Genomic DNA, 22842 nt, shown 5'->3' with positions numbered 1-22842 from the left:
GCGATCACGTCATCCATGCGCATGGGGCGCCCTGACGTCACTCTGGAGCGCCCCGGGAGCCGCACGGATGGTAAGTATGCTGCTCCCCGCTCCCCACTACAGTTTACCATGGCTGCCAGGACTTTAGCGTCCCGGCAGCCATGGTAACCATTGAGAAAAAGCTAAACGTCGCATCCGGCAATGCGCCGAAACGACGTTTAGCTTAAGGCCGGATCCGGATCAATGCCTTTCAATGGGCATTCATTCCGGATCCGGCCTTGCGGCAAGTGTTCCGGATTTTTGGCCGGAGCAAAAAGCGCAGCATGCTGCGCTATTTGCTGCGGCCAAAAAACGTTCCGTTCCGGAACGGAAGACATCCTGATGCATCCTGAAGGACGGACTGTCCATTCAGAATGCATTAGGATAATCCTGATCAGTATTCTTCCGGCATAGAGCCCCGACGACGGAACTCTATGCCGGAAGACTATAACGCAGGTGTGAAAGGGCCCTCATGCTGGCACACTGGGTATATTACTGTGAGGGGGCACAGCTGGGCAGCATATTACTGTCAGGGGGCACAGCTGGCATATTACTGTCAGGGGGCACTTCACTGGGCATATTACTGTGAGGGGGCACAGCTGGGCATATTACTGTCAGGGGTCACATAACTGTCCGTAACTACTGTGAGAGGGCACATATCTGGACATCGCTACTGTGAATGGGGCACATATCAAGGTATAACTACTGTGAGGGGGCACATATCTGGGCATAATCTGTGAAGGAGGCACAATGCTGGCATAACTACAGTGTGGTGGCATAAAGGGGGAATAATTACTATGTGAGGGCATTTAAGGGAATGGGTGGGATTAGGTGTTTAGTTATGCTTTGGGCGGAGTTAGAGACGTAGCCTAGTTGGGAAAAAATGTGGCACAGTGTGCAATAGTGTCTCTCTTCCTTCTTTTCAAACGTTCAGAGGTATGAGATGGGGAACTGGAGTATTCTAACAATTGTTAGACCCATGGTACAGAATCACAAACTCCATTGCATTGTTTTTATATATTAGGCTAATCTTACGTTACTTTTATAACTTGCAATACATCTAAAAACTTGGATCATATTCCAGCTATACAGAACTGAAAGTGATGGAAGTTCTATTGTTGGTGTCATGTCATTACAAGCCTCTAGGTGGCACCAAAGATACAGCCAGTGCTGCGCCTACTGCCTCGTAAGGTGTGAGTTCTGTCAGAGTGCCGTGAGCCAGACAGCACTAATCCATCCCAGAGGTGTAAGCCTTATCCTGTATACAAAACGGTGCTCCTCTAGCCGCCCTGCGCCGGCGTGTCGCTGGTAGTGAACTGGTGTGGAGAGAGGGAGCTTCCGGGACGAAGACTGGGGCACAGCATCTGCTGGACCTCGTGCCCGGGTAGAGGGGGCACACACCCTCCGCCCAGGAAAACAGCTCCTGGCAGAGTCGAGGTATTTGTGGGAGACGTGTATGGAACGGGGTGTGCTCTAGAAAGGTACAGGACCAACTGTAACGTCTGGCCGGCTGCTGGAGAACTACAGTGCCCAGCGTGCCTTACCCATTCAGCAGGACTGGATGGCTTTATTTGCCTGCATTGCTTGCTGTGATTCGGGGCAGATATGTAAGGTGTTCTGGGTGCACTGCTGTAGCTCCAGGAGGTCACAGTGTTCTGTAGGATTTTCTATGAGTAAAGCTTGATCCAGTTCAAAATCTCTGTTTGCTGTCAGTGACTCTGACATCTTTACATTTAAAGACTGACAAAATGTACATATGCAGTACTGACAGTTTGCTACACCCGGCGGATCTGATCGCTTTCTATCAGTGTGTGTGTATGTATGTATATATAATATATATATATATATTAGCTGAACATCTATTTTATTTTAAAGAGGTCCTGCACTTTGTTTTAACTGATGATCTATAGATCATCAGCTTCTGATCGGCGGGGGTCCAACACCCGGGACCCCTGCCGATCAGATGCTGATGATCTATCCAGAAGATAGATCGTCAGTTAAAACAAAGTGCAGAACCCCTTTAATGTTTGTGTGTGTGTAGTTAAAAGATATCAACAATATCCACTATAACAGTGACATCTACAGTACCCTGCCCCACTGTCTGCTGAGCCGTGTATCTAATCCTATCCTGTGTGATACTGTCTGCTGAGCCGTGTATCTAATCCTATCCTGTGTGATACTGTCTGCTGAGCCGTGTATCTAATCCTATCCTGTGTTATACTGTCTGCTGAGCCGTGTATCTAATCCTATCCTGTGTTATACTGTCTGCTGAGCCGTGTATCTAATCCTATCCTGTGTGATACTGTCTGCTGAGCCGTGTATCTAATCCTATCCTGTGTGATACTGTCTGCTGAGCCGTGTATCTAATCCTATCCTGTGTGATACTGTCTGCTGAGCCGTGTATCTAATACTATCCTGTGTGATACTGTCTGCTGAGCCGTGTATCTAATACTATCCTGTGTGATACTGTCTGCTGAGCTGTGCATGTCGTTGTGTAGCCCTAGCCTAAAGCTGATTAAGGGTACTTTCAGGCTGTCCACCCTGTCGGATCCGTCCTTCTGCTATTTCGCCGTACCGCCACTCCGTCCCCATTGACTATAATGGGGACGGAGCGGAGCGCCAGCGCAGTACGGATCCGACACTATTGACTTACATTGTTTCCAGTGACGGATCCATTTTTTGGCGTTGCAGAGATTGTGTGCCCGCTCACAAAACAGAATGCTGCCAGAACGGAAGACAACCTGATGCATCCTGAACAGATGTATTTCCATTCAGAATGCATGAGGACTAAACGGAAACATTTTTGTTCCGGTATTGAAATCCTCTGCCAAATCTCAATATAGGAAAACAACAACCCAAGTGTGAATGTAGCCTTCCAAAGAGGGGTGGGGGTTCCTTGCTTTGGCCCCCTCTGTAAGCTAGAGTGACGAGCTGATAAGTGACAGTCGCCCTGGTGGACCTGACCTGTCCACGGTTTACTTTGCTGACCTTTCATTTGATCATACGCCATGTAACACTACGTCTCCCCTGTGGCATCTCCTAGGAATCGACTGATTATCGGTTTTACCAATATTATCGGCCTATATTCAGGATTTTGAAAGCCGTCGGTATCAGCATCTATTTTGTCAATATTCCGATAATGAATCGAGAACACTGCTCTCAGTGTTGCCTCAGCAGCACAGGGAGAAGGAAGCAGTGTCTCCCTCCCCCCTGTGCTGCTGCCACCAATGAGAGGAGGGAGGACAAGAGGAGGGGAGGGGCTGTGGCCACTGCGCCACCAATGAAGATAACTCTCATTTATTCAAATTCAACAGGAGACGTGAGCTGGCTGCAGAATCACATAGCCGGCTCCCGACCTCTATGACAAGTAGCTGCGATCTGCGGTAATTAACCCCTCAGGTGCCGCACCTGAGGGGTTAAGTGCTGCGGATCGCAGCTACTTGTCATAGAGGTCGGGAGCCGGCTATGTGATTCTGCAGCCAGCTCACGCCTCCTGTATATGAATTAATGAGATAGTAATCTTCATTGGTGGCGCAGTGCACCCCCCCGGTATTAAAAACATTGATGGTGCATTGCGAGCCCTCCAGTATTAATTATTGGTGGGAGTGGCCACAGGATCCTCTCTCCTCTCCTCAGTGGCAGTTCTGATCGGAGCCCCAGCAGTGTAAGCCCTGGGCTCCAATCGGTTACCGTGGCAGCCAGGACGCTACTGAAGCCCTGGCTGCCATAGTTAGCTACCTGCTGCTGTATGCACAGAGCAGCAGGGAGAGTGTGAAGTCCTATTCACCCTGATATAGATCTATCAGGGTGAATAGGACAAGGGTTCTAGTCCCTAAGGGGGCTAAAAGTTAGTAAATAAAAATTAAGTATAAATTAAAGATTTACAAGTTCACAGATTATCGGTATCAGCTCTAAAAAATCAATATCGGTCGATCCCTATTCCCCCCCCCATTCCCTGAACAAAGACCCCCTGACCATCAACATGGCCGTGCACAAATCCCAGAAATCAGGTAGTCGGTACACCAAGACCCTGCTGTTAGTGCCTACATTTTTGGGGATGTTTTTGGCCAATAGGAGATGTTATTGCTGGGACAATTAGTGTTTCTGCTGCTGGGACCTACCAGAAGTTTTTGCCAGCGTTTTACTGCAAGGTCCTCTATTTTTTGTGTGAAAGAAAACCGCCTCTTGAAGGGTAGACATTAGTTTATTGCTATGTTGCAGCATGCATACAATGGAGCCATTAACCAGTCCTGATATTTGTCTCCTGCAGATCATAGAGAACAGTTCGAGCAATGGACGCATCTACCCAGGGAAATGGAGGCATAGTATCTGACGTTGTCTTTGTCATAGAAGGAACAGCTAATTTGGGACCTTACTTTGAGTCTTTGAGGAAACATTATCTTCTTCCAGCAATAGAGTAAGTTATGTCTTGTGTGTATTAAAGGAAATCTACTACAGCACCTCACATGAGGCAAAAAGTTACTGCATCCAATCAGCCATCCACAGGATAGGGGATCAATGCATGATCAATGGAATCTTCATGGTGGTCCCCAAGTCCCTGTGTTAGGCTACTTTCACACTAGAGGCACGGACCTCCGGCAGGCTGTTCTGTCGGGTGAACAGCATATTCTAAACATTACCATATAATTAATTATATTATTTTTCTCCAGATATTTTAACGGTGGCCCTCCAGCAGAAACTGACTTTGGAGGAGATGTGAGTTACACATGTTAGCTGTAAATAGTCACTGGTCATTATACTGATATCCACATGCTGACTGGTAATGTCTTGTGTTTCAGTATGGCGGCACACAGTATAGTCTTGTGGTCTTCAACACTGTGGACTGTGCCCCGGAGTCCTATGTCCAGTGTCACGCTCCCACCAGCAGTGCTTATGAATTTGTTCAGTGGCTGGACAGCATCGTGTAAGAGTTTTTTATTTATTTATTTTTATTTCTAAATATATGTATTTGTTTCTTAATTTTATTTTATTTCTGAATTTATATGAATAGTTATTTTTAAATTCTCGATATACAGCAGATTAACACTTCAGTGGCTACCAGTACCCCCTTTTATGGGTGTCCCATGCCAGTTCCCTCTGTAACCCATCAGCATCCCTTCAATGCAATCATGAGGTGGTGTTTGATTCCCATGGCAGTCAGAGGTCCCCATGTCTGCCATTGACATACCCCTATTAGGCCATGCCAACATACGTAGTACCCTGTATTATGTAAGCGATACAATGATTGCATGTTCAAGTGTCCTTGCAGGACTAATGAATATTGTTGAAAGGAAAAAAAAAATAAGTTCATTGAAATGTTGTGAAAAAAAACTACACGTAATTGATATTGCAGCATCTGTACTGACCTATATTATTAAATGAGCATGTTATGTATCACACATTGTGAACAGTGCAAAAAAAATAATAATCCCAAAATAACAGAACTACAACAGCAGTGCCAGAATTGCTGCTTTTTTGTACTGAATAAAATGTGTTAGGCCTCTTTCACACTTGCGTTCTCCAGATCCGGCGTGTACTCCACTTGCCGAAATTATACGCCGGATCCGGAAAAACGCAAGTGTACTGAAAGCATTTGAAGACGGATACGTCTTCGAAATGCTTTCAGTGTTACTATGGCACCCAGGACGCTATTAAAGTCCTGGTTGCCATAGTAGGAGCGGGAAGCGCTATACTTACAGTCCACGCGGCTGCCGGGGCGCTCCAGAGTGACGTCAGAGCGCCCCATGCGCATGGATGACGTGCCATGCGATCACGTGATCCATGTGCTTGGGGCACCCTGACGTCACTCTGGAGCGCCCCGGGAGCCGCACGGATGGTAAGTATGCTGCTCCCCCTCTCCCCGCTACACTTTACCATGGCTGCCAGGACTTTAGCGTCCCGGCAGCCATAGTAACCATTGAGAAAAAGCTAAATGTCGGATCCGGCAATGCGCCGAAACGACGTTTAGCTTAAGTCCAGATCAATGCCTTTCAATGGGCATTAATTCCGGATCCTGCCTTGCGGCAAGTCTTCAGGATTTTTGGCCGGAGCAAAAAGCGCAGCATGCTGCGGTATTTTCTCCGGCCAAAAAACGTTCCGTTCCGGAACTGAAGACATCCTGAACGGATTTCACTCCATTCAGAATGCATTAGGATAAAACTGATCAGTATTCTTCCGGCATAGAGCCCCGACGACGGAACTCTATGCCGGAAGACAAGAACGCAGATGTGAAAGAGCCCTTAAAAAGTTTTATGCATTCTACAAAGTGGCACAAAGTAAAATGCTTTTTATTGTGCAAGTAGTAAAACATAAAGAAGCTATATAACCTAGTATCGCTTTAACCCTTTCCTGACCGCCTGTTGACTATATACATTCAGCAAGTCATCCTTCATCTCTACAGCGATATTTTAAAACGTGCATGTTAATGGAGAAAGCTGGGACATGTTTTCACCACCATCATCACTCTTTACACAGCGCCCAGCAAGCACTGTTTATAAAGATCAGGAAGTGGTGATGCTGCTTCCTGCTCCGGTCCCAGTGGTCATGTGATTGGTGGGAGTCTGTATGAGCTGTTGGGTCTTATCAGGCCCAGATGAGCTCTGCAGTGAGGTTGTACAGCCCTATACAACTTCTCTAGGGGCTGTACTCCCCTCTGTAACTAGGGCTACTATGTCAGCTCCAGTTACAGGAGAAATCAGCAATAAATAAAACTTGTAAAGTTAAATGTTCCTCGGAAAAAAAAAAGTTTTAATGAAAGAATGTCACCACACACCACCCCAACAGCTATAACCCATACATCCCATATAGCAAAATGACTGTTATGGAAAGGGAAATTAATAAATGGTGCTGTATATTTAAAAAAAAAAAATGCCTCTTGGAATGCAACAATAAAAAATTTAAAGAAATGGTCATTAGGGCCTAAAGTAGGCTAATCATCGGCCTGCTTATGATATCACTGTAATCCCCCAGCACAGCAGGATCTCTGGTCATGTTTAATGCTAAGGCTAGTTTCACACTAGCGTTTGAGTGTTAGGCTACTTTCACACTAGCGTTCGATCGGATCCGTTCTGAACGGATCCGATCGTAATAATGCAGACGGAGGCTCCGTTCAGAACGGATCCGTCTGCATTATATTAGCTAAAAAAAGCTAAGTGTGAAAATAGCCTGGGACGGATCCGTCCAGACTTTCAATGTAAAGTCAATGGGGGACGGATCCGCTTGAAGATTGAGCCATATTGTGGCATCTTCAAACGGATCCGTCCCCATTGACTTACATTGTAAGTCTGGACGGATCCGCACGCCTCCGCACGGCCAGGCGGACACCCGAACGCTGCAAGCAGCGTTCAGCTGTCCGCCTGTCCGTGCGGAGGCGAGCGGAGCGGAGGCTGAACGCCGCCAGACTGATGCAGTCTGAGCGGATCCGCTCCATTCAGACTGCATCAGGGCTGGACGGAAGCGTTCGGGTCCGCTCGTGAGCTCCTTCAAACGGAGCTCACGAGCGGACCAGCGAACGCTAGTGTGAAAGGAGCCTTAGCACGTATCCGTTTTAGTTCAGTCGATTCTCAGCGTATTTGCCAGGTTGCAACAGGATCTCTGCCGTTCCCATTATAGTCAATGGGACCCGCGGGCATTTGGGTAGCTTCTGGCAATGCCAGATACAGAGAGCTCCGGCAGGCTGTTCCTTGATGGAGCTGTTAGGCGCTGGCGTGAAAACCAATCTAAGGACCCTAATGTTACAATCTTCTGTCATTAATTCTGTGCAGGTTTATGGGAGGTGGAGGGGAGAGCTGTAGCCTCATCGCTGAAGGACTCAGCACTGCCCTGCAACTGTTCGACGACTTCAAGAAGATGAGGGAACAGATGTAAGTGCCTTATGAGTGACTAAAGTCAACCAGTTGTTTTGGAACCTTTACTCGGGTAATAAACAGATGACATGGTCAGCTATTCATTTCATATTGCTGGTAGTATTAGAAGCTGGATCATCGATAAAGCTGCTTTGAATGTCCTGGCCCTGCATTTGGTTCCCATATTGCTTGCAGAATTCAGACTGGTCTCTTACGGCAGGACACATCAGGGCAGTGAAAATGCATGAGAGATGGATTACTGTATGGCAGTAGCCACATGTCATCTACAGGGGACAGAACAGAGCAGCAGATCACGCGTGATCATAGAAACCTGTCCCCGTTTTTCCCTTGCTTGTTACATGACAAGGATCTTGTGCTTTGGTAATAATACTCGTCATTTGTCTCTCGTAGTGGGCAGACGCACAAAGTTTGCATCCTAATTTGCAACTCTCCGCCATACTTGCTTCCTGCTGTAGAGAGCACAACCTACTCTGGGTACACAACGGAGAACCTGGTCCAGAAGATTGGGGAGGTAGATGCTGTTTGATAGCTTATATTTTCTATGTTTGGATTGCTGTAGCTACAAAAAGGATCTATACGTTTAGAAAAATATGTCAATTTGCTAACCTTTATTTAAAGGATATTGCCAGTCAAATTTCTCATGCAGTTTGATTATCTTGCCAGAGGGGAATCCATTTCTCCATTATTTCTCCTCGGAAGCTGCCAGCCCTGAGGACGCTTTTTGAGAAAGCCATGCCAGTGGGTAGTATGATGGAGCCACAGCCCAAGGACTACAGCCAGGACCCTCGCCACATGATACTTATTCGAGGAATGGTCCTTCCAGGTTAGTTGTATGGCTCATCTTTGTGGAGAGAGACAGTACCTACCAAAAATTGTACCAGGTAATTGCCATTAAAGCAGTTTTCTCACCTTAGACATTTGCGGTATATCCACTGTGGCGGTCTTATCTTGCCCAGTGAGGATCAGGAGATGCTCACTTTTCTGATATATGGGGATTTTCATGTTTTTGACTTATGGGGTCCTTCATGTGAATTTGCTTTTAGGCCTGGTGCATTTCTGACCTGAGCAGAGCCCAAGACACACAGTGCTTTCTAAAGATATAACTTCAGGATGTGCACACTTCATGTTTGGAACTTATGCTATGTCTGGGTGCACAAATCTTCACATATTCACCAGAACTGAAGAGACTTAATATCTCACTGATCCATATACCAGTAAACATTTGCATTCTCACTACTTAAGTGGAAAGATACTGAGCTTTAAAATGACGTGACACATGCATTTCAAATATGATACAATACACGTGTGTCACACTCACCGCCCCTGAGCTTCACCTCAGATGGGCCCCAAATCCGCTCCCAAACTCATACAGGCCTTAGATCAGACTTTAAAACCCTGTATGCTTTCAGGACATAGGGCAGTGCTAGCCCAGGGTGAAGAGGACCAGGGTGCAGTGTGTAATCGCAGCGCTGGCAGTGCCATATTCCCCACTCTGGACATCCTGTCCTGCACTAATGAGTGCGTCTACAATGGAAGTGCTCATTGGTGAGATATCGCTGGCCACTGAAAACTGCCTCAGTGGCCAACTGCTGGCCATGTGAGAAGTCCTGATGTGCTGCTTATTTCCTTGGCAGTGAAAGAATTAATGGTATACCCCATTAAAGGGGTAGGTGATAGGTCATCATTACCAGATCAGCGAGGGCCCAAGTCCCGACATCCCCGCCGTTCAGCTTTTTCAGGGAGCTGCTGCACTCACTGGAGTTCTGTTGAGCAGCACAGGCTTCCGACAACTTTCCAAAGAGAGCACCGTACATTGTATAGTGGCAGCACTTGGTATTGCAGCTTAGCCCCATTGACTTAAATGTGGCTAGTCACACCTAGACCATGTGACCGATGTACAGATGACACTAGCCTAGTAAGAAACTTCGGTGCTCAAGGCCTCTTCTCACAGCTGATCAGCGGGGGTCCCAGGTGTTACACCCCTGTAGATCTGATACTGATGACCTATCCTGAGGATGTCATAAATACCTTTTCCTGATTAACCCCTCAAAATGACATGCAAGCTGAGCCCACTATCACTTTAGGGAGTCTACGCCTGCGCAGTGAGCCTCAGAAGCCCAATACACTACAGTGGGGCACACTGCACAGATGCAGAATATTATACAGGAGAGCGCAATCGAGATATCGGGTGCATCGCTCCCGAAGGAAAGAAGAAAATCTGTCTGTCAAAAGTGAAGGAGTCTTGGTAAGCTTGACTTGAAGATCAACTTCAAGCTGCTTCATTTACATACACCGAGTAGGGCCAGGGGCAATAAAGTTGTTTTTGCGCAAACTTGGCCATCAGATCAAATAACAGCATTGGGGACAGGATGACTTGAGCTTTAGGTACTGTGGGCGATATTGGTGGGTGGGGGCATTATGAAGGTGTCAGGTTCCTTTGATAAGGAGTCTGCCATCAGTTTTGACCATGCAAAACTGCTGAGGGTATACTCACATGGCTAAAATTTGCCACTGATTCAGCAGTGGAAAACGTGACGTTTTAACCTGCTAAACCCACAACCAATTCTGATCAATAGTTTTCCCATTGCCTTTAAAGGTGATATACTTACAATGGTCCCCGCTGCTGCTTCTCCCTGTACACGGATGAAAACATCCGGTGTCAGGAGGGGGAAGCAGCCAATGGCAGGCGTCACCCAAGATGCTAGGGAGGCTCGTCCCCGCCTGCTATTGGCTGCTCCCCCGTGTACAGGGAGAAGCAGCAGCAGTGGTGGTGCGGGGACCGGAAGCGGGGTAAGTATATTACTTGTGAGGGGCCCGGCACATGGGGGGGCTGTTGGAGACTTTGGATAACCCCTTTAATGTTAAAAACTCCACCTTGGGCACACAATGTAAAATTATAGTTTATTTTTTTTTCAATCACTGATTGACCCATTACTTCTTGGAAGCAGATTTGATTGTGTATTTCATAGAAGGCAATGGGGAAGCAGAGAAACCTCAACCAAATACTCTTCTAAAAACGCATCTAAAACATCCACAAAATTAGAAATCTGCTAAGAAAAACTACCTGTTTTCTGCTAGTAATCTACTACAGATTTTTCTGCCGCTGATTTTGCCTTGTGAACTTAGCCTCACAATGCTAGGTCTGGGTCCGGGAGAGCTGGATAAACATACCTTTTGTAAAACTTGTATTTTTAGGAAGTTTGAATATGAAGTTTTATTCTGCCAGATTGTGTTCTTTAAGTGCAGGTGGAGCTTCACTGTTCACTATAGGCACTATAACATTTCATATTCACACTATTACTGATAATAAAAGCTAGAAAGGCATGTTTTTGCCGCTGTCCCCAGCATGATCTCAGGAGAGTTTTGGTCAGACTGCTAGTAGACTCCCATTAAAGTTGCTTTAGTGGAACCTCCTTTTTAAGGGGGATAGTCTTCAGAACATTTCTGAAAAGCAGTGAATATCTACTGTTGTGGACCGTATAGCTGTGTGCAGTGTCGGCATCAGTACCCGGGCAAGTGCCGGGGCCTACTGCTCCTGGGGGGCCCACTGTGCTGCTATGAGCGCTTCCATCAATACAGATAAAAGCGCTCATTGCTGGAGCGCAGGGAGCTGCAGTACTTTCACTTACGCAGCTTCAGACTGGAGCAAGGGAGCATCCTCTGGTGGGCCCTCTGATAGTCACATGAGGCCGGCTGCTGCTGTCCTCCTTACAAGCTCCTGTGCTACAGAGCTTCAGACACAACCCCTCTTCACTCCAGCAGAGAAGACATGTTGTCTTACCAGCTTTAGACACACCCCCCTATACACAGGACGTGCTGTCTGAGGAGGAGAGAGACCCCAGCGGCTGGAGCAGAAGTGTGAAGACAGTCTGTGAGTGAGTCTGCTGCACTGTGACTGTCTTTTGTGTGGGACAGGAGGGGGGGGGGGGGGGGGGGGTGTTAGGCAACTCTTCAAGCTGCTGCTCGATGCCTGCCTCATTTAAGCAGTTTGCCTCCTTGACACCTGTACCCCCCATATCCTGTCCTTTCTCATCCTCATGGAGCCCCTTCTGTCTCCTTTCCTCCCTCATGTAACCAGAGCAACTGTTCCACCCTCCTATCTCGTATTGCTGCCATGCACAGAGCTCTTGCCACTACTTCTTGTATGAATCCCCCTCAGAGCCCCTTCCACCTACTTGCTGTGTCCACCCCTGTTGTCCATCCAGGGCCCTGGGACCCTGTCTCACTCCCGTGCCTCTCATTATGGTGGTGTCTAAACCGCATTCACCATAAGGACCTTCTAACGTCTCAGGGTCATGTGAGTGTGTCCCCTATACCCTGCATTGTGCCCTCTTACCATACCGTGCCCCTAGTCATTCCCTATACTATTCCCTATTATACCCTTTTATCCGGTACTGTATGGTGGTGCTATCCAGTCCCTGTATGGCGGTGTTATCCGGTCACTGTATAGAGGTGTTATCCGGTGACTGTATGGCGGTGGTATCCAATAACTGTATCTCCTTCCCTGCCCACACTACCTTTTTTAGACCTGGCATGAGTGGGGGAAAAGTTGCAGATTGCAGTGCTAAGGACCTTTGCGCCACAATCAGTATCAGAAATACGCCTAATTAATATAGGTGTATTTCTATAACTGACCCCCTAATTGTATTATTATTTCAGGGTAGGGCTAATATTTTTATACCGTGTTTCTCTGAAAATAATACAGGGTCTTATATTATTTTTTTCATCTAAAAAAGAGTTAGGCTTATTATCGGGGTAGGGCTTATTTTGGCTCCATGAACAACAATCACACATTAATGCTTGAGCAAATAATCTAGATTTATTAAAATACTGTAGAATCACAGTGGGTGGCACAGTGCTACAGTATGATACGATACCGGTACAGTACTCTGGCAGGCAATGCCACACTTCTTTCTGGTACCGTACGTACACTGACCTGAACCCCTAGGCAGCAATGTGTACGGTACGTTACCAGGGAGATCCGGCGCAGGAGATGACAGGGTGCTGATTGGTGGAGGTGGGGGAGGGGGGAGGGAGCAGGACGCGCTCACCACCAATCAGCACATCCAGGTCCAGGCAGCAGAGAGGAGAAGGACATCCTCCTGCTGCCTCATTCAGCTACGGTAGGGGTGTTAGAACATGCGGGCTGGCGGCAGTAAAGGGTAGAGAAGCCGTCCACGATGTACCCGGATGGTACCGTAGATGGAAGGGCGGCTGCTGGCATAATTTTGCGTCGGCCTGCGCTGCTGTATCGTAACTCCTGCCCGCCTCCGATCAGCTGGGAGAGCTGCTGAATCCATAAATATAAAATTTATCTAGGGCTTATTTTTGGAGTAGGGCTGCAAAATAGGTCTTATTTTCGGGGAAACTTGTATATAGATTCTAGTGTACTATACTGTGCCCTGTATTTCCCAATAGAGAAATGATCCTTGGGAAACACAGTCCTCACCCCTGACCACCAGACCCAGGTTGTGCGCTCTGTCAGTACCTGGCGGCCTCCCCTCTCTGCTCCGCTGTGTACTAGTGCTTATTCTGGCACTAGGGATGGGTTCACCTCACATTTTTGCCATCAGTTTAATGTATACCAAAAATGTATGCGTTAACAGATGCCTCAGACTGATGCCGTACAGTGGTGTCCGTTTACCATATAGTTCCATTGTAAAAAAATATATATACGTTAACGCATGTATCTTTTACTGGACTCTGCACTGGGTGCTGCACATTTCTATACATCAAACCGATAGGAAAAACGTGATTTGAACCCACTGGGGGGTGAAGGGGTGGAGGGCGTACTAAAATTTGCTCTGGGGCCCAGTCAGTTCTAGCTACATCACTGCACAGCTCCTTCTCTCCTCCAGGCCCGGCCCGGCCCACGGGTGACATCCTCACGTGTGTCTCACTGCTGCAGCGGGTCTGAGGAGAGAAGGAGCGCAGGGAGCTGCGGTTAGTGAATGACAGGACCGCCGGCTCCCCTGTGCTCCAGCATATAGCATGATAGGTATGTGAGGAAGCCACTGGGGGGACATTACACTCTGACGGCCCCTTACACAGTATAATGACCCCCAGTGCCCCCCCATTTAGTATAATTCCCAGAGCCCCCATTCAATATAATGACCCCAAGTGCCCCCTCCATACAGTATAACACCCAGTGTAGCAGCCACTGGGGGTCATTATTCTGAATGACTGGCCATTGTGGTGTTAATTATACTGTGGGGGGGGGGGGGGCACTGGGGGTCATTATAATGTGTGAAGGGCCACTAGTGCTTATTATACTGTATGGGGCACTGGGGGTCATTATAATGTGTGAAGGGCCACTAGTGCTTTTTATACTGTATGGGGGCCACTGGGGTCATTATACGGTGTGGGAGCCACAGCAGGACATGTAAATGTAAAAAAAAATGCCTCAAGGGTGCCCACTGAGATTTATCGCCCAAGGGCCCACATGAACCTGGAGCCGACCCTGGCTGTGTGTATGTCTGCATGTTTCCCATAGTCTCTGTGCACTGATGATACAGTAGTTACATCTTGTGTTTCCTTTACAGTAGGGGGAGCCATTCCATCAAAACAGCCTCTTCCCCAGCCACAGTTCCCTGTGGTGCCCTCCCAGCTTCCCAGTGCCCCTCCTCACCAGCTTCCACAAGTCCAGGCTCCATACATGGTATGCTCATAAATGTGGTGTCGTAAGCGTATGTTATCATTTATTTATATATTTTGTATGTTTCTTAGTTGTTATGCGTTTAATTTGTAGCAATGTGCCTCATTTTTTTAAGAGGCTGACTTGTTTGATCATATTCCCTGCTCCAGAATTGAGGCTTGAAAGAGTTCAAAATATTTCTTGTAACGTGAAGAATTCATACAGACAGTATATTGGAAAATTATATAGCTTTTTATAATGCAAAGAATAACTTTTATGCTAAAACCAGAATTGATGATGTAGCTCACAAGACTGTCAGCAAATAGTTACCTCTTACCTTACCTAGTTATATGGAAAAGGCAGAGGTTCGTCAAGTCCAACCTATAATGCTACAGTGTTGATTCAGAGGAAGGCAAAAACTCTGAGGTGCATTCCAACTGCCACTTATTCACATAGAGGAGGTTTTGAGCCAAAGCCAGAAGTGGATTTGAAAGGAATGGGAAATATAAAGGAAGGGAACATGTCTCCTTCCTGCTGGATCCACTTCTTGTTTTGGCTGAAAAACCTGCCGTAAAACTGCCACAAAACCCTTCTCCAAAAAACTCTTACTAATGTATTGTGATTGTCCATATTTCTTCCTTTGCTGGCTGGATTAATTTTTCCATCACATTATACACTGCTCGTACATTGTGATAGCTACGCTCCAGCTCTGCTACTAATCCAGTGTCTCAGCCTCTCACACGTGATGATCTTATGTTTTTCAGCATCCTTCTCAAACAAACAACCTGACACCCGCACAGCTCGCGGCCCAGTCTGCAGTTAAAGCTGCCGAGATGCAGAAGAGCAATAACCAGAATCGGTGTAAGTATTTCTTGCTGCTCTTCTTCCCTTGACGTGCATGACTGTACAGTTTACAAAATGATTGTCTAATGTGTTATAGATACACGTAACTCATTGGTGAAGTCTGTGTCTTCAATATTTCGGTCATCTCCCATCACTGATTTCCAGAATAAAAGGACACTTCTCAAAGACAGATCAGATCGCTTAAACCCCTTTGGCACTGCACATTGATTTACTTTACGGAACTTTGAGCCTTTCCTGAGAATGTTTTGTGACATTTTCTTTAAAGGGAACCTGTCACCGGGATTTTGTGTATAGAGCTGGGGACATGGGTTGTTAGATGGCCGCTAGCACATCCGCAATACCCAGTCCCCATAGCTCTGTGTGTATTTATTGTGTAAAGGGCAAGGAGGAGATTCGGAGGATGCGGGGCGGTGCTGGGCTCCTTCACGCTGGACTCATCTCAGGGACAGGACTCATCTAAGGTTAATTTGCATATGTATCAAATCGTTTTTTTTTAAACAATAAAAGCACACAGAGCTATGGGGACTGGGTATTGCAGATGTGCTAGCAGCCATCTAGCAACCCATGTCTTCAGGTCTATACACAAAATACCGGTGACGGGTTTCCTTTAACAGAAATCTATGAGCAGTGCCAAAGAGTCTTAATCTCTCATCAGTGGTGATCCAAGATCACAGATATTACCAGTATCATCTTTTCATGATTTTCTGAAATGCATTTCAGACACACATTTTGAGTGTATTTCTCATTTAAAGTGATCCTCCAGACCAAGAAAAAAAATTCACATTAACTGGGTAATGACCAGAACACTTACCTGAGGACCTCCTTTTTATATTTTCAGCTGCAGATCTGCCAATTCCTGGTCTCCTTTTCTGCCATCCAGGATGCCGCACCACTTCTCAGACTACTTTTGATGCACAGTGTTCATCAGTAGTCCATATGACACTTCCTGCTTGGCCACCACTGCTCACCAGTCTGAAAAGCAGTGTAGTCTGGAAAGCGGTGTGACCATCTTGGATGGCAGAAGAGAAGCTCCGAAATTTTCGCTAATCTGCAGTGTTCTGTTCATTCTTTAGTTAATGTTATTATTTTTTTTTTTTGGGGGGGGGGTGTCATCTTAAAGGGGTTTTCTAGGCTTTTATTATTGTTGACCTATAGGTTATCAATATCAGATCGGTGGGGGTCCGGCACCAGGCACCCCCGCCGAACAGCTGAATGAAGAGAAGGCACTCACCGACTCCTGTCTCTTTTCCTGCTTGTAATAAGCATAGCAGAAGCAAGCAGGAAGAGAGACAGGAGATGGCATGGCGCATGCCTTCTCGTTATACAGCTGATTGGCGGGGGTTCCGGGTGTCGAACCCCTGCAGATCTGATATCGATGACCTATCCTCAGGATAGGTCATCAGTATTAAAAGCCTGGAAAACCCATTTAACCACCACTGTTTTGCTTGAGTCCAGCTCGGGCAGAAAGTGGAGCGGGGAGGGCTGCTTTCGATGTTGCTATTTCTTGAATGGAGAAACATGCAACTGGTCTTGTTTAAAAGCTGGCATTCCAGGCTTTCAAACAAGGGTGGATAAAAATGTATTTTTATTAAAATCCGATTTTTTTTTTATATAAAATACTTTTTGAGGAAAATATATTACCATCCAAAGGTTATTGCATCATGAAATAAAGATTAGTTTTTTTAATATGTAGAATAAGGCTGTACGTGGACACCCATATTGTTGAATGGATTAGGCAGTGGCTGAGGGACAGACAACAGAGGGTTGTAGTCAATGGAGTATATTCAGACTATGGTCTTGTTACCAGTGGGGTACCTCAGGGATCTGTTCTGGGACCCATATTGTTTAATATCTTTATCAGCGAAATTGCAGAAGGCCTCGATGGTAAGGTGCGTCTTTTTGCTGATGACACAAAGATTTGTAACAGGGTTGATGTTCCTGGAGGGATGCACCAAATGGAAAAGGATTTAGGAAAACTAGAGGAATGGTCAAAAGTCTGGCAACTAAAATGTAATGTTGATAAGTGCAAGATAATTCACCTGGGGCGTAAAAACCCAAGAGCAGAATATAAAATCGGTGATACAGTCCTAACCTCAGTATCTGAGGTAAGGGATTTAGGGGTCATTATTTCAGAAAACTTAAAGGTAGGCAGACAATGTCATAGAGCAGCAGGAAATGCTAGCAGAATGCTTGGGTGGGGGGCGGAGCCTGACCTCGTTTCATGGCGGTTGCATCTGAATAGAGCTCCCGTCACCAAGCTCGCCATAAGCCTGTTATCAGCTCGTTCTACCTGCTATGGTGAAGATACAACCAAAAGAACTAGTAGCGGCGATGTCCAGCGTGAGTAAAAACGCTAAACAGGACAAATCCATGGAAAAATTCCTGAATAAACCGAGGCCTCGCGCTGATACAGTGCATCCTAAGGCTACTTTCACACTTGCGCTTGATCGGATCCGTTCTGAACGGATCCGATCATATTAATGCAGACGGAGGCTCCGTTCAGTACGGATCCGTCTGCATTAATAACTTAGAAAAAATTCTAAGTGTGAAAGCAGCCTGAGTGGATCCGTTCAGACTTTCAATGTAAAGTCAATGGGGGACGGATCCGCTTGAAGATTGAGCCATAGGGTGACATCTTCAAGCGGATCTGTTCCCATTGACTTACATTGTAAGTCTGAACGGATCCGCTCGCCTCCGCACGGCCAGGCGGACAGCTGTACGCTGCAAGCAGCGTTCAGCTGTCCGCCTGTCCGTGCGGAGGCGAGCGGAGCGGAGGCTGAACGCCGCCAGACTGATGCAGTCTGAGCGGATCCGCTCCATTCAGACTGCATCAGGGCTGGACGGAGGCGTTTGGGTCCGCTCGTGAGCTCCTTCAAACGGAGCTCACGAACGGACCCATGAACGCTAGTGTGAAAGTAGCCTAAGCTGGCGCGAAGCCACGAGACCCGGAGGCCGACTAGATGGCTCAGACGTAGATGACGAATATACTATTGTCTCTACCGGGGCGAATGTTGAATCTCCCCTGACTGCTGCTTATCTAGATAGAGCCCTGAGCAAGGCCTTAGCCCCGTTAGCTGCTGATCTTTCCCACATTAAAGCTGACATCTGACATATTGGTGACAGGGTTGAAACCCTATCAATGCTGCGGTCAGACAATCCTTGTCCTCATGTCAGACGGCTCTTAACGACTCCATCACAATGATAGAAGACCAAGAAAATAGGAGCCGTAGGAAAAAGTTACGGATAAGGGGCTTTCCGGAGGCTCCCGAAAACTTGGTCGGTGCTATGAAAGAACTCTTTACTTTCTTGGTGGGAGCTGATCGAGCCACTTCCATAATAGTGGAACGAGTCCACCGATCCCTCAGGTCCAAGCCCTTACCCTCGGAGAACCCGAGAGATATCATTTGTGGACTTCTAAGTTATAGAGACACGGAGGTCTTACTGAAAAAAGTGCGGGACTTACCTGATATCTTTATTGGAGGCGCAGAAGTCCAAGTGTTTCAGGACATCTCGCCCACCACGTTACAAAAGAGAAGGGTGATGAAACCCTTGACTGCGGCACTGAGAGAAGCTGGGATCAACTACTGCTGGTTGTTCCCATTCGGCCTCCTGATCACCGCAAGGAATAAGAGGTATACCATCCGAACCCCGAGTGATCTGGAACAAGTATGGGAACCCCTGGGCCTAACTCCGATAAAGCTTCCTTCGTGGCTTCTGGTCTCCCTTGTACCCGACCCGCAAAGGTCCCACAAAACACAGCGCTCTTTCCAGCCAGACTCCAACGACTGAGAGGTGGACAGAGGTGTCTTGCATCCATCTTCCTCTATAAGTTCTAAAGTTCCAGGATTCTATCTTACCTGGTTGGACTCTTAGTTTTTCTAATGTACTGTTAGCCTTAATATTCCCTGCCACATAGTATAGGTTTTCCTTGGACAGATGTACTTGTAATACTGTCCATATTAGATCTCTTCATATACTTACTGTCATTGAACCCTGTTTGACTAGCTTTCTTGTTCACCCGTGACAAGGTTTATATCGAGCAGGTCAATATGGGTTACCTAGCCTTTAACATCTCAATGTTTTTTTTTTTTTTTTTCCATGGCTAGTCACCTAGTAGGGAAACATTCAGGTCTCTCTTCCCCACTACTCCATTATTCCCCATATTCCCATAAGACCTGGACTAACTTAGTGAGGTTGGATTAGTTCTAAGTGCCTTATCTAAGCGCTTTATATTCACACCATAGAGGAGAACTCTCCCTATAACTAACATAAGCAGGCTTCTATGTGGAGAGTATGGGCGGATCAGGCTTATTTTTTCTCTTTTGTTTATCTGCCTCAGTTCTGGATCACCTTGGAGATGAGCATGTCACTGGTAAGCGGTCTACCTACTGAGAGATTAATATGGCCCCAGTGAATTTAACAATAGCCTCCCTTAATGTTAAGGGCTGCAACCACCCTGTCAAAAGGAGCCAAATTAGGCCGTTTTTGAGGAGGGAGTCGGCAGACATCCTGCTACTTCAGGAGACTCATTTTAAGAAAGGGCGCATCCCCAGTGTGAATAAATCAGGATACTCCGCTTGGTATCATGCCTGCTTTGATAAAGCCTCCAGAGGAGTCAGTATAGGTATACATAAAAATCTACCTTTTGTTATGACATCTATTATATTGGATCCGGAGGGGAGATATATTTTATTACCATCATTTCGCTAATCTCATCAGGTCTTTTAATAATGGGAGGCAATATTAATCTCACCCTGAACCTGGCTCTAGACTCCTCGGCAGGAAGATCAGCTGTTCCATCTTCATTGCTGAGGAAATGAAATAAGCAATTGCTTGATATGGGGATGTGTGATGTGTGGAGATCTACTCATGGAGATACTAAAGATTACACTTTCTATTCGGTCCCTCACAAGTCCTATCATAGATTGGACTATATATTTTTGCCTAGGAGATCACTTATCAATTTACGTAGATCAGACATACTTGGGATCACGGTTTCTGACCACACTACGCTCCTATGGTGTGTGCTGTCACTATTCCAGAAATGGAGGGGTTTGAGTGGACCTGGCGGTTGAATCCCACGATTTTAGAATTCACTTCACAGGTCACAACTTTAAGTGAGAAATTATCTAATTATTTTCAGATGAACGAAACTCCCGACGTCTCCCCAGCTTCAGTTTGGGAGGCACATAAAACGAGGCGAAATTATCTCACTAGGCTCATATCTTAAAAAGAAGCGACAAGAGCAAGTCACCTCACTACTTACTAAAATTTCGGAATTAGAAGCAACCCACAAACGTTCTTTGACCTCTGAAATTCTCAACAAGCTGACTGAGTTGAGGGATGAGTTAAAATCTGTTCTAAACGTGAAAGCAGCACAAGCCTACTTACGCCTCCGGCACAGACACTACGCCCATGGTGATAAGGGCAACAAGCTCATGTCAGTTCTGGTTAAAAAAAAAACCAGATTCAACGCTCCTTAATCAGTCAGATGGTAGACGCAGAGGGCAAAAAACATACCTCTTCCTCAGGCATTGCAGGTATCTTTGCTAGATACTACCAATCCCTCTATAACATTAGACCAGGATGCCAAGAAGGAGAGTTTACTCTCAGATCCCAATCAATTGAAACCTTTCTGGATGGCCTTGATTTAACAGTTGTGCTTGAGGAAGCCAAAACCTCCCTAGTTGCACAAATCACTTTGGAAGAAGTTAGCAAAATTTTATCCCCTGTCCCCAAGGGCAATTGCCCAGGCCCTGACAGGTTACCTGTAAATTACTATAAGAAATTCTTCCCCACCATAGGCCCCTATCTAGTTAAGTATTTTAACTCATTGCTTTCAGGTGCCCTCCCAGCGAAACAAAATTTGAAAGCTTATATAGTCGTCATACCTAAACCTGGTAAGAACCCGGATTCTCCAGCGAGCTATAGACCGATTTCGCTGCTCAACGCAGAATTGAAGTTATGGGCAAAAATCCTGGCTCATAGGGTGGCCCCGCTGTTGCCTGGGTTGGTGTCTCCGGAGCAAACAGGCTTTGTGGGGGGTAGGGAGTGCAGGGATAGTACATTCCGTGTTTTGCAGGCAATCGATTATGCTCTGAATCCCTCTCGCTCTGCTCAGTACGGATGCTGAAAAAGCATTTGACAGAGTGGATTGGGGTTTTATGCAGGCCGCCCTGAAAAGGTTCGGCTTTCCCCAGACCTTCATTTCTGCTGTGCTCTCCCTGTACTCCTCCCCCCCATGCAAGAGTACGTGTAAATGGGATATTGTCCCCCTCATTCCCTATAACTAATGGGACTCTGCAAGGCTGCCCATTATCCCCCTCGCTTTTCATTTTATGCCTGGAGACACTGATTCAGGCAATACGACAGGACGAGACAGTGGCAGGAATACAAGTAGGACCGGTACCACATAAAGTGGCGGCATTTGCAGACTACATGCTCCTGCTACTGTCGAAGCCTGCTGAAGCCTTTCCAGCTCTACTTGGCCTGCTGGAGACATTCGGGGACTTGTCCAATTTTAAAATAAACTTTGCTAAATGTAATGCTCTGGCCATTAATCTCCCACAACGTACTGTTTCAAACTTAGCCGCTAACTACCTGTTTCAATGGGCTACTACACATATTCGATACTTGGGAATACATTTTTCCTCAAAGCCTTCGCAACTTTGTGACCTCAACTATACCCCTATCCTGAAAGAGGTTAAAAAACAATTAGATGACTTGCGTATCCCCTTCATGTCCTGGCTGGGCAGGGTTCACATGATTAAGACTTATATTCTCCCTAAAATCCTTTATACAATACAGACGTTTCAGGTGTATGTACCCGACCACTTCTTCACAGCTCTGCGCAAAACCCTCTCTTCCTTTATCTGGAAACGAACCAAACCTCGAATATCCCATGATATGCTGATCCGCCAGAAACACAAAGGCGGAATCGGTATGCCAGATTTTAAATACTATTTGTCTTCCTTTCTTCGGCTACACTCAGAAATATTAAACCCCAATAATCACAAATTAGACTGTCAAATAGCACGACAGGTTCTCACCCCAGCTGAAGTAGCTAACTTATGGAAGGTTAAGACGGCCACCACATCACTCACTCAGTATCATCGTTGGGTCTTCACAAACTCCTCACCCTTCTACCAAGGGGGTCCTTTCTGCATGGCAGAAGTTGTCGTGTCTATTTGATCTCCAATCTCACCCTTCACCTTTCATGCTGATTAAACTCCTACCATACTATCTGCTAAATGGATACTCAAATACATACAACTTGTGGTCGAGACTAGGAAACTACACTACTGGTAACATATTGAAAGACAGATGTGTACCACAAGAAGGTGATCTTCTGGTGTCATACCAGTTAGATAACTGGTCCACACTACATTATGCCCATTTTAGTTTTTTCTGCAAACGATATTTGGACCTGACGCACCCTAGTTATCTCCCCTCCTGGTATGA

General features: G+C 46.4%; 1 protein-coding gene across 4 annotated transcripts in view; it reads left to right on the top strand.

Moving 5' to 3' along the window:
- Positions 1-1289: 1289 nt before the first annotated feature.
- The window catches only part of MED25 (mediator complex subunit 25), a 51132-nt gene continuing 29579 nt past the window's right edge, over positions 1290-22842 (top strand). For 2 of the 4 annotated variants that reach the window (XM_044281610.1, XM_044281607.1), the window contains exons 1-9: positions 1291-1455; positions 4289-4435; positions 4689-4734; positions 4818-4942; positions 7782-7880; positions 8274-8394; positions 8547-8706; positions 14426-14541; positions 15282-15378. In XM_044281610.1, coding sequence (XP_044137545.1) covers positions 4311-4435; positions 4689-4734; positions 4818-4942; positions 7782-7880; positions 8274-8394; positions 8547-8706; positions 14426-14541; positions 15282-15378 — 889 coding nt within the window. In that variant the 5' untranslated portion in view covers positions 1291-1455; positions 4289-4310. Of the gene's footprint in view, positions 1500-4288; positions 4436-4688; positions 4735-4817; positions 4943-7781; positions 7881-8273; positions 8395-8546; positions 8707-14425; positions 14542-15281; positions 15379-22842 lie in introns of all 4 variants that reach the window. The other 2 variants (XM_044281609.1, XM_044281608.1) reach the window with 2 other exon arrangements.

Source organism: Bufo gargarizans, chromosome 2 (genome assembly GCF_014858855.1).
Source record: "Bufo gargarizans isolate SCDJY-AF-19 chromosome 2, ASM1485885v1, whole genome shotgun sequence".
Taxonomy (NCBI): domain Eukaryota; kingdom Metazoa; phylum Chordata; class Amphibia; order Anura; family Bufonidae; genus Bufo; species Bufo gargarizans.
This window is presented reverse-complemented; position numbering and strand designations above follow the sequence as displayed.